The following is a 16,036-nucleotide window of genomic DNA, read 5'->3' on the forward strand; positions in this document are numbered from 1 at the left end:
CCTTCGTTCTCGCTGCGGCGTCGTCGTCTTGGCACACTGTTGTATTTGCTCTGATAATGCTCATTATCAGACTTCTCTGTGGATTCGTTTTCCTGCTTCTCGTCCTCCGTGTAAACGGGTGAGGAGGGGCCCGACGATGCGCTGGCCTGATCTGGCGAGGCAGAGGTCGCTGAATTGGTGCTGCCGCTCAGTCCATTGCTGTTACCTGTGTAAGGTGCTCCGCCAACAGGTGTATCGATGGAGCCGCGCTTGGCCGCCTGCAGATGGACGCTGTGCGCACTCATCGAGCTGGTGGGCGAGGCGCAGGATGAGGGCGTCGAGCAAGTGACTGGCACTGCTTCCTCAATCAAATCAATGGATTTCTTGCGCGGCTTCTCAGGTGGCACAGGTGCACTTTGCTGTTGTTGCTGCTGCTGCTGCTGTTGGTGCTGCTCCTGTTGCAACAGCGCCGAGCGTTGCATGGCCGCCGTCACAGCTGCCGATTTGGCTGGTGGTGGCGGAGGCGCTGCCTCGGCGCATTTGGTAGTTGCTGCGTTGTATTTAACGGGACTTACGTTCTTTGGCTTAACGGCTGGAATGGGCGGCAAGGGGGGCGACTTGACGGGGCTACCAATTTTGCCACTTCGAGGCTTGATCTCGGGTGGAATCGAGGACGGCGGCGGCGTGGCAGCGGGCGCAGCTCCAGCAACCACCATCGCATGCTGCCGCAGCTCCGGACTCGCCTTGGGTGTCCGCTCCACATCCATAATTAGGCCCGTGCCGGGCACCGTGCGTATGATATCGCAACGATTGAGATCGCTGTGCGTGCGCGTTGTCTTTGTCTTGGTGAAGTGCGAGGTCCACTTCTTTTGCTTCTCGATGAGCTCCCTCGAATTGAATTTGCGTTCGGGCTTCTCTGGCTTATCGCCGGCTGCCCCTCCCACTCCGCCGCTGCTGGCAAAGAGTGCACTGACCGAACCACTCGACGGCGGCGTCACAGCCGCTGAGTTCAGCTCCTCCGACTTCAGTCGCGCGAGATTGTGTTGTGGATATTTGGCAACTGGCGTGGGGTCCACAATAAATTTACTGTTATTCAAGCGATCCACACAGTTTTGTGAAATATTGTTGCCCTGATTGAGGCTGGCGCCAGATGGGAATGGCATGCGTCGCTTCGGCGGCGACTGTGAACGATCCGAGGAGCGCGACGAGGAGCGATCAGAGCCTTCGTACAGATTATCCTCACGTGAATTGCTGCGCATGAGCCGTGAGCTCACGTTCGTATTAGACTCTACGCCCAGCTTCTCGAAGAGCGCGCGAGCATTGTTGAATCTGGCCGAGTGGGATTCGGTGCGCACATTCGATGTTGGATTAGCCGCAGCGGCAGCGGCGGCCGCTGCGTGTGCCGCTGCAACGGCGCTCAGCTGCTCGACCGGCTGAATCTCAATGGGTTTCCGCTGGAAAATGTTGGCAATCTGAGAGACTTTCCCAACGGGAGCGGGCGCATGCTGCATGGGCTTCTCCATAGTGAATCTAAAAAGAGGCAACCAAAAATAGCAAATTAGATAATGTTTAAATTGAGCTATGCGTAATTACAGTTATTTTACTATAGATTAGATACATAGTAAACATACTTGGTCTAAAAATAGTAAATGAATAATGTAACAGAGAAACTATATAAATATGAACTAAAATTAATATTGTAAAAAGGAACTTGTCTAAATGGGGTCTAAAAATTTGCATATAAGGTCTAAAAAATATGAAATGCTAAAATGCCAAAAAGGTAGATAAGAAAATTACCACTGAAATAACTATAAATATCATTTTATTTAACATGATGAGTAATATCATCGTGTAGAGAAATAAATAGAAATAAAATAATAAAATAAATAATATTATTGTTGAAAATTGTATACACTGAATCTACAAATAATTAATAAAAATTAGATAATATATAAATTAATAAAAAATATATACTTCATTTATTACTTCGGCTATGACTAATTGATTTATACCAAAAAAATAGTTTGCCTTATGTGACAAAATTGTGAGCGTTACCTGTGCCATTATTGCACCTTTGCTTTAGCTTTCGTTACACTTTTCACTTTCTGCTTTCAATATAATTGAATACTATATTCACTATTGCTATGGGCTTTTCTTTATTAGCCAATTCAGTTTCTCTGGATGGGTCTGATCGACTGCTAAGCACCGCTTGTGAAAGTCTTTGGCAACGTCTACTGGCAAACTAAGCCCAAATGTGTTAAAGACTGCTTAAAAGGCGTTGCCAGCTAGCTAAGGTCAAAGAGAGAGAGAGAGAGAAAGAGCGAGGCAGAGAGAGGGAGAGCAAACTGAAACAGAAAGAGAGCGAGAGTGTGAGGTGTGTGAAGGCAAAAGCAAATATTTTTGCATCGACATTGAAAGCTATTTACTGTTTTTTTTTTTTTTTTCTTTTTCTGTTCTGTATTTTGTTTTTTTTTTTTTTTGCCTCCACTGATAGGGTAAAGGTAATTGTTATCGGTACACCCAGCGTATGGGCATTAATTTATAGATGTGCCGAAGCGAGTCTTAGAGTACGCTACAGCGATTGCCAGAGTGTGAGTAATCACTCAAAATAAAAACAAATGAGTATGTGGCGAGCAGGTATCGCTGACTGCCTAATACTTGTTCGCGGTCCGTTACATGATGAGGGTCCCAAATTACAGCTTCTCTAGCTTCAATAGCGTCGACAGACAAAGAAACAGAGGGACGCCCAACAATGTGTCCATTACACAAAGCCTATATACTCCTTTAACTGCGTGATGAAGTAGCAAATAAAAGAGCTTCATCGAAAGTGTTATCAAATTCGGATTTTCTATAAAAATAAAATGCTGAACAATCCCATTATACAAGAGCCACAGCAGGCTCTAATTTAAACAAGTTGAGCAAACTAGTTGAGCACAATGCATAATAATAATAATGAATAATGAACAATGAATATTGTGTACACAACAAATTGGAGTCACTTGTTTTTGACTTGTATATTTGTTTTATGACAAAATTATCAGAAAGTCAATAAGACTGCAACAGTAAATGACGGAGAGAGGCAAACAAATGGCACAGATAGCGGACAGACAGACAGACACGACACGACACGACACGGCACAGACACAATGCACGGAATTGTGCACTATATGGAAGCGCAGACAAAGTTGGGCCACATAACTTATTACAATGCAAGAGAACAAAGAAATATAGACCAAAGCACACGCACACACGCACGCTTACACACACACACACATAAAGACACATTGAGACTGCGTTTATCTAATCTGCAGCTAAAGTTGTTATGGCATTTGCGGCCATGAACAAGATAAAACTAAGCAGAGCTGAGATAAAAATAGTCTGTGATCTGGTTAGACTGACTATATTATATGCTATGCTAGTTAGCACAATGCAGGAGAGCGCGTGATAAGCGATAAGCACAGCTGATAAAACGTGCTGCGGTGGCTGCATTTCAAATATCACGTATACGACGCGTTTGCCACAAGGAAATGCCGCACTGCAAAGAAACGAAACCCAAATAATGGCATTGTCGGTCATTAATATTACGTCCAATTGAAATATATCAAATTACTCATAATTTGCGCTCAATCAATTGTGGAGCACAGCAATTAACGAGCAAACACAACACTTATATTAGGCAACAAACAGACAAATGAAATCTATTTGATCGTGTTTACACTTTGCGCCATAATAATTTGCAGTAATACTAATACTAATGCTAATGCCAATGCCAAATATTTGCATAAATGTTAATTAGTGAGGGAAACGCTGAAATTGCGCTCGTTAGATTCGACAATGCTCAAGGATAGGCAAAGAAAAGCAGCGGAAAACTTCAAGGCAACACGTGCCGCCATCTCTGACAGCAATTACAAGAAATAACAACAACAACAACACACAATATCGTATGATATAATTGTGTAAAGCTAAAAGAAAAACAATGTCAACAATGAACAATAGCTCCCAGCTCGCTGTCTGTTAGATTGACGATAGATTGCCACAGGTCCAACAAGCTGTAGGAGCTGTAGGAGCTGTACGAGCGAGCAGTTGCCATAGAGATTGACTGCAATTAGTGAGGTAGCAAAAAGTTAAGCTCCAGTGCTTGCCACAGAAGCAATGCGAGAGGTTCGCACGAGAGGGAAACTCGACTTGTGTAAGACGATTGGGAGAACAAGAGGCACCCAAAGAAAATGCGAGTTTCAAGAAAGTCTATATAAATAGAATTTATACAATTATTATATATCTATATACGCTTTTATGTGGTAAATAGAATTTTATATTATATATATTTCTTCTTGTATTATAAATTTCAACTGTGAATATAGCCTATAGGCCATTAAATATCAGTTTAGAAATATATCCAAATGCAAGTTGTGTAATGATATAACTATTTTAACGATGTTAACTATCAAAGCAGTCTCTGTATTTATCCAATTGGAATATGTTGCAATGTAAATCAGCAACTAGTATATATCTTTATCTAGTTGGCATTCATAGTATACATAAGAATTTATATTTCTTATTTGGATTACAGAAATCAACTACTACTCGTAATATATCTTTTGTGCTCCAATTGCAAATCTCTAACGAGTCCACATCTAACTCTAATTGACATTCATATTTTACATAAGAATTTATATTTCTTTTCTTTCATTACATTCCAACTATTCAACGCTCCCAGGATTTCATCAGACTTCATTTGACGTTGGTCTATTGTTTTCTGTGTTTCTGATTGCATTCGAGTTTCGAGATACCAACTTAAAAGAATTTTCGCGTAGGCAACGGCAACGGCAAAAACAGCAAAACAATTCACAGAATTCACAATTCAAAAAGTGTTTTTGATACACAACAAAGACAACAACAACAACAACAGCAACAGCAACAGCAACAGCAACAGTAACAGCCATGAAATAAACTAGTATGAGTGTTCTAAAAGGGAGTGTCCGACTAATATATACCCTGAACTTTGACACATAATTTAAGGACTCTAATATAGAGTCTAGGGTGAAACGAGGCTGACTCGAGTCAGTTACTCAGCCAGATTCAGTATATGTATATACTCTCTATATACCTCATCTCTATACTCCTCAATATACCCGAAATGCGCTCTTTCGATGGGTATAGCAAGTTACCTTCGCTGTTGTCGACTGTTCTTGTTCGACAAATTATGCCAATTTAATGGTGGGAAAACGAGTTGGCAAGTCTGTGCAAGTGGGTTCTACTTTGCGGTTTTGGCCACGAGCGGCAATGCGAGGAGTTTGTGTGTCGGGGCCTACAGCCAGTCATGGATGAGGCCAACTTGCCAACTTGCCAATTGAAGTCATTAATCTCGCATGGCTGGCAGCTGCCAACGCAGTATCATGAATATGACCGCAAATCACGAACGAATCAAAGGATGCGACGCTGCTGCCTAATTGAAATAGTCGATGCAATAGAAGGCGTACAACAGATGCCACATGCTGGATAACGTGCAGTAGTCCGACTTATAAAACTGGAATTCATTAGCACAGACACTGTCAACTATTAACTGTTAACTGTCAACTGTTACTGTTAACTGTTTATAAATGCATGAAATGAAATTTAACACATTTAAATTTTTTTATTTGATTTTTTTTTTTCTTAAATATGCAACAATTTTGTTCATTAATAATTTCACAAGAAACAAATAAATAAACAGACATCTCTCTAGACAAGCATCATCTCCCTATTACCTAAACAGTAGTAAACACCGAGGCCCTTGCCGTCGCCGACAACGCTGATCTTGTTGCTCAGCTTGTTGAAGGCCACGTCCCATAGATTCTTGTTGTGGTTGCACTGAAAGCAGAGCGCGCTCTTTGTCGTCCGTACGTCCCACACCTTGATGGAGCCATCGAAGGCGCCGCTCACGAAACGCAAACCATCCTGCGAGACATCCACCGACATCACAATCGCATCGTGTGCCGGCAGAGTCTCGCGCAGTCTGCCGCTGGGCAAATCAATTAACTTGATCGTCTTATCATCGCAGGCAGCCAAGGCATATCGCATGAGCTGATCGTAGACTAATCGGCGCAGTGGCTTCGTATAGTTGCGGCGACGCAGCACTTTCCCCGTGCAGCCATCGATGAGCGTGAAATTGCCCTCGTAGTCGGTGGCGCCCACCAAGCGCTGATCCCCACTGATGGCCAGGCCCAGTATATTCTCACAGCGATCCGTGTCATAGCTGTACTGCAGTTTACCCAACGTGGTGTCGTACTTAAAAATATGTCCGCTTCCCGAGCCCGCATAGACACAGTCGGGATTGCGACTGAAAGCCGTTGACCAGATATTACTAACGTGACAGTGCGTGACCCGGGGCAAGCGTATGCCGCCCAGAACATTCACCAGCATCAAATTGCCGTCCATTGAGACGGCCGAGATGCAATTATTGTCCGAACTCAACGCAACATTGTGTATCCCCATTCCGGGCAACTGATGGCTGCACTCATGCGGAAAGGCATTCCCCTCGGTGGGCGAAATGTGAACAATCTTGAGTTGTGGCTTATTGCCGCCCGTAATGATAAACTCCTTGGGCTTGCCGTTGCCTTGTGCTAGTCCCTCAACATCCTTTGCACTACAATTGTCATTAGGCTGGCGCTTGAGCAGGCCCCAAGCACAGCACCACACTCTGTTCTCTGGCTGCTTATCGTTGTTTTTTGTTTGTTCCATGTGGGTTTGAATTTCGTTTCACTTACTGTCTACTTTCTGGTTGTGCTGTTGTTTTCTAATTGTTGACTGGTTTGTTTGCCTTATCACTACTTAATAACGCCTGCCTAGATATTGAGAATAAATATGAAATAACACTAAGATCAAGCGAGATGATGATGCTAGCAGAAGCCTTTGACTACGTCTCCTTTCTAGACATGAAGAGAATGCTAATAAAGCCTTGTCTTGGCTAGACATATTGAAATCAAAAAACTTAATAATGAAACAGGCTTATTGATTTCATTTCCTGCCCTTCGATAAGGCATTCAATTTGCAAATTCCTGTAGCAAGGCACACCCTCAAGTCATTTTTCAGACTTATAGAACTCAATCAAAGATCTATATTAATGAATTCTCATTTCGACTTGCCTCTCTGTCTTATCTTAGCTAATCTTTATGCTTGCAAGCTTGCTTACCTGTCTTAGTTTCCTTGTCCTAAGTTTGTTGGCTGTAGTTTTTAGCTTTGGAATTGACTTTTGTTTTTTGTTTTTTTTTTTTTTTTTTGGCCAGCTAAGCGCTAACTACCGTCGAAAGTTTTGGCATTGCAATTGTGTTTGGCTGTGTTAATTCCAGGTGTTGATAGTTGTTGTTGCTACTGCTGTCGTTGGTGCTGCCCACCTACTCCTCTCAACGGATGGCACTCAAGCGTGGAGAGCGTCGTTTTCGTTGTGGTTGTTGTTGTTGTTGTTCTTTCGTATTTTTGCTGTTTGCTAATCAAGCAATCGCCGTGCCAAGCATTTTGTTTGTAGTAAATGCAAATTTCTGCAAAAAAAAAAAAATCAGAAAAAAAAGATACAAAATTAAATTTTTGCTTGCAGTTGAAGAAAACTTAGCTCGCGGTTCATTGAACCTCGCCTAGCTGAAAACGAACTCTCAACAGAATTGCCACATTATTTCTGTGCGCCTATCGAAGCAACACCAAAAAAGGCAGTCAAAATGAGTTGGTTTTTTTATTATTTTCTTTTCTATTTTTTTTTTTTTTTTTTTTTTTTTTTTTTTTTTTTTTTGGCTCATTTGTCTTGACTTGGCTCTTAAAGTATTCCAAACGGAAGCCATTAGTTCCATTTGTTCAAGTCGCGTTGCTTTGGCTCTATGAAGCAACGCGATCAGAGGTTGAATGCCCAAGGCGGCGCCCACAGAGACCCACAGAGACCCACAGCGGCGAGAGAGAAAGTGCTGCAAATTTTTATACAAAACGCGTTGACGCCTCAACTGAAAGCCTTCCAATAAGAAAAATAATAGCAACAAATAAGTAAAGAGAAACAAAAATAATAGCAACAAATGGCCACAAATTCCAATAGCCTTCAGAAATGAAAACAAAAGTCAATACACTAACATTGAGGAAGTCGCATGAATTTCGGCTTAACTATAAGCATTATTTTAGTGATATATATATATGATGTATAGTAACTGTGCTCTGATTAGAGTTGGTAGTGTTAGCGTTACCGAGCTCCAAAACCTGTCTTGGCATCATCTTCCGTTTTTAGTTTCGTCTTGCTATCTACAGGCAGCACCATAAAAGGTCAGGAACAAGCTGTTCGCTTGGGTCAACTGGCGATGCCATAAAAAGACAACGTGACCATGTGGCCAACAACTAGAACAGAACTAAAGAGCCAAGTAGCGACAGAAGAGCCACACACACAGCACACCTGAACATGAAATGCTCAATGTAATTTACAAGATTTATCAGTCGGAAGGCCCTATCGTATCGTCGCAAGTGGAGTCAACCACGAATTACATACTTTTTTATGGCCATTATAAAAACAGCAAGAAACTTCAACATGTTTGCCTAGTGCAAAGCAAAGCGAAGACAACAGAAAAACAAAATACATCAAAAGTAGACATTTCCAAATCCCACACTCAATGAATTCGCCAGCGGCCTTCATGTGAAACTCTTCAGCGAATTGCCCAGAGTTAGTTTAATATCATCGAATCATCAGCATCAGCATCAGCAGCAACAGCAACAGCATTTCGATTGTAACCCATAATACAAAGCAATCAACACATTATGTTGCGTCGCAATGTCATTTAGCGTATCTGTGTTGCAATCAAACACCAAAGCGGGTCAAGAGAGTGGCGGAGAAAGGCGTTCTCTTTCCTTTATAGACAATGATTGGACATTTGCTTAAAAGGCAATTATTATGTTGTTGATTCTGAGTGATTAGCAGCTTAATTACCATTTATTAGAATTGATTATGATTTTATATACTATGATTATATATCTAGAATTCAGTCTACAGTCTAATGAACTTGATCTACTTTTGCAGAACATATTTCATTAACTCGTATCGTTCATCATCTAACTCTCTCTCTCTCTCTCTCTCTTCGTCTCTCTCTCTCTTTCTGGCTATCATATTTCGTTTGTCTCCTACCACATGCTGCACACCTGAACGAGCTCACGATATTTCACATTAATTACACCGTTTAGACCGCGCTGCATACATATATCTATTTGAGGTTTTATCATAACATAAATTGGCTGCGCGCTGTACCATGTAAACGTTTTACTAAATGTGGGCGTGGCAGCATTTTCATTTAAATTAACTGTGAATAGTTAAATAATGAACTACAAATTGTTTTGTAAATTAAGCAAAGTAATACAATTAATAAGGGAAATAAAATTATAGAAGAGCTGAAAATTAAATGAAATTTCTAATTGATTTAGAATTTCTAAATAGATATATTTTTAATATTTTTTTTTTTTTTTTTTTTTTTCAAAGTTCCTTAGTTTTTAATGGAAAAGAACTAACAATTTCTCATTAAATTATAAATTTCTATATAATATAATTTGTTTTTACTTGAGGTTTTTTTTCCTAATTGCAAGCCTCTCGGCTAAGACTAAATGGAATGCGAGTAAAATTAAAAATTTGCTTAGTTAAGTATTACTGCACGACTTCTCTACTTAAATGCCGACTTAGACCTAGTTGACTTGCGGCTTCACTGGCCGTTCAGCCATTCAGTTGAGTTGAATGGCTGGCAATGAACCTGACACTAATAGGACTTCTTCCACCGCTTTCTGTTGGCTCCCCTGGGAGCGCCGGCCACGAAAGCGGACACAAGAAGGAGCTTCAGTTGAGCTCGGCCAGACAAGTCAATCGACTTTGCAAAAATGCGGACATACGCTTTCCAACCAACAGATCCGTCACTGACAATCGATTATCGACGCTCTGAGATTTTTATGCTCGTTCAGAAAGTGATAGGAGTATATTGGTTTTAAGGCAATGTTCAAATTATTCTCTGTCTACTCTGGATTAAGTTGGAAAATGTGAGACTCCATATAGAACATATATAAATTTATATTATCTTTCCTTAGACTATGAATGAGTATACTGCAGTCGTGTAGGCCCGACTGAAATACTTTTTCATATTAGATTCATCAGAAGAATTATCAAAGGAATGCGAAAATGGATTGAAATCTGTATCAATTATCATTCAGGTATTCCGTTATCATCTTTAAACACTTTACACTGCCCCAGATCCGATTAACTATATGAAACCAAAAACGAACTATATATATTACTAAGCCGGATCATATTTGGTAACAATTTAAAATCGAAAGCGAAAAGTGGCCAACTCAAGCCGTGCCGAGAGGCGACAGTTGACAGCTGACAGTTGACAGAGTTGAGAGTCACGAGTCGCTTCCACTCTCTGCTCTATCCGAAGTGAGAGCGTGACAATGTCGAAAAGCAATTTTAAGCAAATTACATTAAAGCGTTTATATTCGATTGATACGCTGCGAGCAGCAATCAAGAATAACAACATTAATAAACAACGAATCACGAAAAAATTAAAAATCAATATTTTCTCATCTTCTCGTTTACTGTGACAAATTGCAATTTGATTTGGGAATCGATTATAGGAACATAAATCCATCTTGTTAGTTTGTAATTGCTCGAACTGGTCCTAAATGCTTCTAGGGGAACTCAACTAACCTTAAAATATCTGTATCAATAATGGTAATACTCATAAATGAGTTGAAAGGAGTATATTAGTTTTATGGAATGAATATGTTCCAATATATAGCTAGACTTATTTAGTTTTGAGTCCATATAACATGTTGAAGTTACATCATTATATTATCTGACTAGATAATTTGTTTATTTAGGGAGCTTTACAGAAACTATGTATACGCCAAACTATTTTTACAGGGTATACAGAAAATCAAACGGTAGCCGTGTGATAGCCACGATGTCTGCCTTGGCTGACAATCACAATCAATATTAGATTCCATGACTCAGACAGCTGTCGTACGCCTTTACCTTATCAATAATATATATATAGTCCAAGTCCATAGTAATAGAAATTAATCTTCCTAGTTTTCGGTGCTTGTTAATTAGCTTGTCAACAAACAAAGAGCTATTGAGAGTCTAATCAGTGCTAAAAATCATTCTCTATGCAACGAAGCTGTGCAAAGCGTGAATCTTCGCTTGCAATTAAAATAATTATACAATTAAATTAAGTCGTAATTGTTAGAGATATAATATAAAGAGAGAGAGAGCAGCAGAGAAAGGGGTAGATTCAGTTGAATGAAACATGATTTTTTCTCAGTGTAAGCATATAAATTGCCTTTAAGTCTTTGTGGATGCTGGCGAACGTGCCAAATGCAGTGCAGCGGAGGAGTTATAGATGGAGGGATGGAGGATGGCGAGTGCAAAGTTGAGTCAACCTTAAGCACACACACACATACACACACTTCACACTTTACGCTATTCGTCCGCTGCGTTTTACTGTACTTTGCCGAAGCTGCACTAAACTTAAAAAACGCACGAAGTGCATGCAAAAAATGCAAAGCGAAGCCAAGCCAAGAAGAAACAACCCTTAGAAATGCAAAAGTTAAGACGGGATGCACAGCATGACAAAGAAAAGAAAACAGAGAAAGGAAAACAACAAGCAAATGTTGAAAAATCGAACAACGTAGCAACTACAATGGTAGTAAGGTAGACAAAGTTTAACAGCAACACAATGCCCTCCCATCTAGCACCGCCCACAGCCCACCGCCCACCGCAGAGCGCCCCCTTGCGGGATTCCGAATCCACTCATGCCCAACCATGCGCAACGGAATGTCATGAGCAACGTTTTTTGTCATTATATAACCGGCGAAGCGCTCCAGGCGAGTCTACTCCAGCTACAAACCTTCTCTCCTGCACAGCCTCTCGCTCTCTCACTGTCTCTCTCTCTCTCTCTCTCTCTCTCTCTCTGTCTTTGTCTCTTGGTTCTGTTTGTCGCTCTCTCTCTCTCTCTCTCTCTTTCTCTCGCTCTGTTTGTTGCATTTAATATATGAAATTCAATAAAGCAAACGCTCTGTGTGAACTTCCCGGAACATTGCCTAGGCTCACATCCAGACACGCACTTTGCACCCTTTTGAACTGATAAATTTGCACACATCAGTTGGCCAACTGCCAAATGGGGCTAATAAATGAAAGCAAGGCAATCGAACGCACACCTCACAATTAACTGGTCAACCGAATCTAATATAGGCAATTTTCAACAATTTTTGGGTTAAAGCCATTAAATATGAAAAAGGGTTTGCCGCCCCAAATTCTGAGGCTTTTCCTGTCCTGTCCTGAATTAGCTTAGGTAGTCTAATAAATTAAATGATTATCGATTGGCTGGGTGAGTATATGCATTGTGTCCTCTAACATAATTTGTATTTATTAATCTATTTATAATTTTGAGGGAGACAGATTGGGTCAGCCCACCTTAAATTAGGTGTTTATTCTATTTTAACTTAAAATATATGAGTATCAATTTGTGTTTTTTTATTTATTTATTTATTTATTTTTATTTTATTTATTTTTATTTATTTATTTTTTTTTTTTTTTTAATATTCTACATTAGCTCTATTTTCGCAGTCATATCCTCACTTTTTAAGTGCAGCAGCTCTTACACACTCAGGAAACTATTTTCTCATAGAGCACATCACTTAGGGCGCGCATTATGCAATTGCATTGTTGTCTGTCCCCTTCCACTCTTCGGCCCCTTAATTGTGTGGGCATGGAAGCATATAAGAAATGCCACACAGCAAAAGAACACGGAATAAGCAACTTATTCTCGCCAGTTGGCAATTGTTTCAACAGCTGCTGCTGCTGCTGCTGCTGCTGATGCCACAGTTGCTTAATCTTGCCTCATTCAATTTCAATGGGCGACTGCAAAAAGTGGACAGTAGTACATTGTCTAAGCACAGCATCAAGAAAGGTTGAAGCACTCGAAACAGCCGTTACATGCTAGCAAGAGCGAGTAGGCACCTCTACCCCAACACCTGGCCCCATGTCCCATGCCCCTGCCCTTGTCGTTAGCCGCAGGGTCAGCCAAGTGAACGACTGCATGCCCTACCCACAACAATTTATTATTATAATTTTTTTTTATACAACAAAATTATTAACCCGATTTGTAGACTTTTGCACATAACCGTAATTTCGGATTAAGTCAATATTTGTCGAATTTAGTAGACAATGGAAAAACTATTGTCTAGCTTATATGGGCAACGATTTCCTACCAACATTCAAACTAATTGAAATTTATTTGATTACCCGCCGAAACGAGGTTTCAATTTGGATCAGTGTAAGTCACAGTACAATATGTCCTCGTTCTCTTTCCTTACGGTAGTCTATTTCCTTCTGTCTTCTATCACATCTTCTTCTATATTCTATTCCATGCAGAGATCTGATATGGCAAAACTATGTACATATTTTCTTTCTTTACTTACTTCTATCTGCTCTTATCCGTCATCTATAATTTTTCTTGAATTCTCTATCTTCTTCTTTCTTCTATTCATCGAAATATCTCTGCTAAATTTACGAAATTTGTGGTGTATTAATTTTATTTATTTATGCATAAGCCAAGTTTATATTTGCATTTTTTCCAGCGATTTTGGGCACGCGTTAATTAAGAGTAATTTGCAATTAGTTGTGAGTCGCATTTGACTAATTAATGGGCGCAAGCGTAGGCGATTAACACACTTAAAAGCTGGCGACAAATTAAGAGACAAGAACAAAAATCACAGATTCTACAAGCGGACTGCAAGGCAACGGTTATCTATAAATAGATAATATTTATAAAATACAATAAGCACCACCAGCGACTTGATGTACAAGCGGTAAGACCCCAGCCTAGCAGTAACCTCAGGCCCACAATAACTTTTTGGGGGATAGCAAGCGTGGACGAGAGGGAGAGGGGCGGAGAAGGCAATAAAAACAATACAGTGGCAGTGGCTGCTGCTGACAACGTCGCAACTGTTTCTGCTTCGGCAAGACAAAGAAGACGCAACAACAAAAAAAAAAAAACCTCAAAAACAATAATAGCAAAAGCAGCAGCAACAACAACAGAGAGAGCGACTTTGAAATGGAGGCAATGAAATTAATATGTTTTGTAACCAGAATTCTACACTAAAAATAAACAATGAAGAAGAGTTCTAAATAAGTGGACACGCTGGAAGCAAGGGAATGCATATGTGAACTTCTATACAGATAAACACGCATTCATGCATATTTACACACTCCCATACAAGAATGCATATGTGCATGCAATATCATACAAATGAAAATGTAAGTATGGGTATGCAGAACTGTATACGTGTACATACATACAAATATTATGTCAAGTATAAAAACTAACAACAATGTGGCCTCCACACAGCAAGCACGCATACATACTCAAACACACACACACACACACAACAATGCTGGCTGAATTCTTGTTGCGGAACTATAAATGTAATTGGAGTCTTTTGCACATTTGCATAAATCGTAGGCAGCCACCAGAAGCGCGATAAACAAGCAGAACAGCACGAAGATCCAGTGAAACAACAGAACGATAACAAAGTACAATCAAAAGAAAGAACGGACAAGAGCCTAAGACAACAGCAAGAACAGCAGCAAAAGCGAAAGCTGTAGATTATCACACTCATGTTATTGTTTTGCAATTTTTTTTTTTTGCAATGTTAGCGACTGTCACTCCCTCTCTCTCTTTCTGTCTTTCTTTGCCATTCTCTCAGCTATGTTGATCAACGGTTTCGCTCTCTGGTAAGCCTTTTGCTTGTTTGGGAGATTTTTATTTTGTTTTTGGCCTGTTTGACCAAATACTGCGCAAGTCGAACTAAAAACCAGTTATTAAACGAATGCAAAGCCCGTAACGACACACAGGGAAAGGAGCAATGTTTTATGTTCGAGCAACTGTAAATTCAATGTGTCAGCTTTTGGCCAGGTGTCCCAAGGTAGCAAGCCAGCTGTTCGATCAGTTGCCATAAATATCTTACAATTATGCTTGCATTTTGCATTATTGCCTTGCCTTGCTTTCGCATTCAACTTCTGCGCAGTGTGGCCAGGCGGCAAAGCAAAAAGAAAAACATTGAAAAATGCCGCTATAACATATTTGCCATATTTCCTACAGTTTTGTTAGTTAATCTAATTCGCTTTACGCACCTATCACAGTGTGTTGTGTTTCTATTTGCTCTGTAGAAATTTGCCGACACTCACTCTCACACACACTACGATTGTTGGTATGTATGCATATGCGAAGTTCAACTCCGGCGCAGCAGCTCTCGCTCAATCTCTATCCACGCACAGACGACAACAACGACGACGACGACGACGACGCCGCCTTTTTACATTTAATATTTTTTTCTCTTTTCGCGCAAAAGGAGTGGCGTCCACACGTTCACAACTTTACGTTTGCAGCTTGTTTTGCATTCACTTTAGCACACACATATGCATGTATATGTATTCATATGCACAATACATGATTATTTAGCAACACTTTTCCTTTTTGTCATGTTCTTTCGCATATATTTAACTCGATTTTGTGTACTCCTTTTTTCCAGATCTGTAAATCTGCCAATTAACAGTTATGTATACACATTCTCATACACGTATATTATTCAATTTGAAATTTTGTTTTCGAAAGGGGTCGGTCCAACGGACAGTTGTTTGTTTTTATAGTAGTTAAAAATCGTTTCGGTTTAATTCATTATTTCTTTTCTTTTTTTCTCGTTTATTTTTTATGCGTAGAAGCGCGTCGTCTGAGCAAATATTTTGTTCAACTGTGCTAGCAGAACTCTGGGCAGCTTTGGCCAGCAGGCAGGTCTGCTTAAATTTCATAAACTCGGAAAAAATACTTGGTGGCTCTGTAGAATTTACAATTTGAATTATTCAGCTTGTCATTCACTTAATACACGTCCGTCGCGGATATTAAAATACATAAGTATGAACAAAGGAAATTTTGGGTGCCGCTCAATACGTCCGATAACACCATGCGCCGACGACTCGTACACAACTAACTGTATCTATGCAAACTCATGCAGAATA

General features: G+C 40.2%; 2 protein-coding genes across 11 annotated transcripts in view; both read right to left on the minus strand.

Annotated features, from left to right (window-relative positions):
- Spn (protein phosphatase 1 regulatory subunit spinophilin) overlaps positions 1-16,010 on the minus strand; it is a 40,108-nt gene extending 24,098 nt beyond the window's left edge. For 7 of the 10 annotated variants that reach the window (XM_018006057.2, XM_018006053.2, XM_018006061.2 and 4 more), the window contains exons 1-3: positions 15,155-16,009; positions 7,151-7,496; positions 2-1,509 (exon numbers count right to left, since the gene is read on the minus strand). In XM_018006057.2, coding sequence (XP_017861546.1) covers positions 2-1,502 — 1,501 coding nt within the window. In that variant the 5' untranslated portion in view covers positions 1,503-1,509; positions 7,151-7,496; positions 15,155-16,009. Of the gene's footprint in view, position 1; positions 1,510-2,034; positions 2,401-7,150; positions 7,497-15,154 lie in introns of those variants that run through there. The other 3 variants (XM_089468565.1, XM_089468564.1, XM_018006051.2) reach the window with 3 other exon arrangements.
- LOC108612236 (WD repeat-containing protein SL1-17-like) lies at positions 5,595-7,135 on the minus strand. The gene has a single exon (XM_018005114.2). The coding sequence runs from the start codon at positions 6,697-6,699 to the stop codon at positions 5,701-5,703; it is 999 nt and encodes a 332-aa protein (XP_017860603.1). The 5' UTR covers positions 6,700-7,135; the 3' UTR covers positions 5,595-5,700.
- Positions 16,011-16,036: the final 26 nt, after the last annotated feature.

This window comes from Drosophila arizonae, chromosome 4, assembly GCF_054131065.1.
Source record: "Drosophila arizonae isolate 15081-1271.41 chromosome 4, UAZ_ARI_1.0, whole genome shotgun sequence".
NCBI lineage: Eukaryota > Metazoa > Arthropoda > Insecta > Diptera > Drosophilidae > Drosophila > Drosophila arizonae.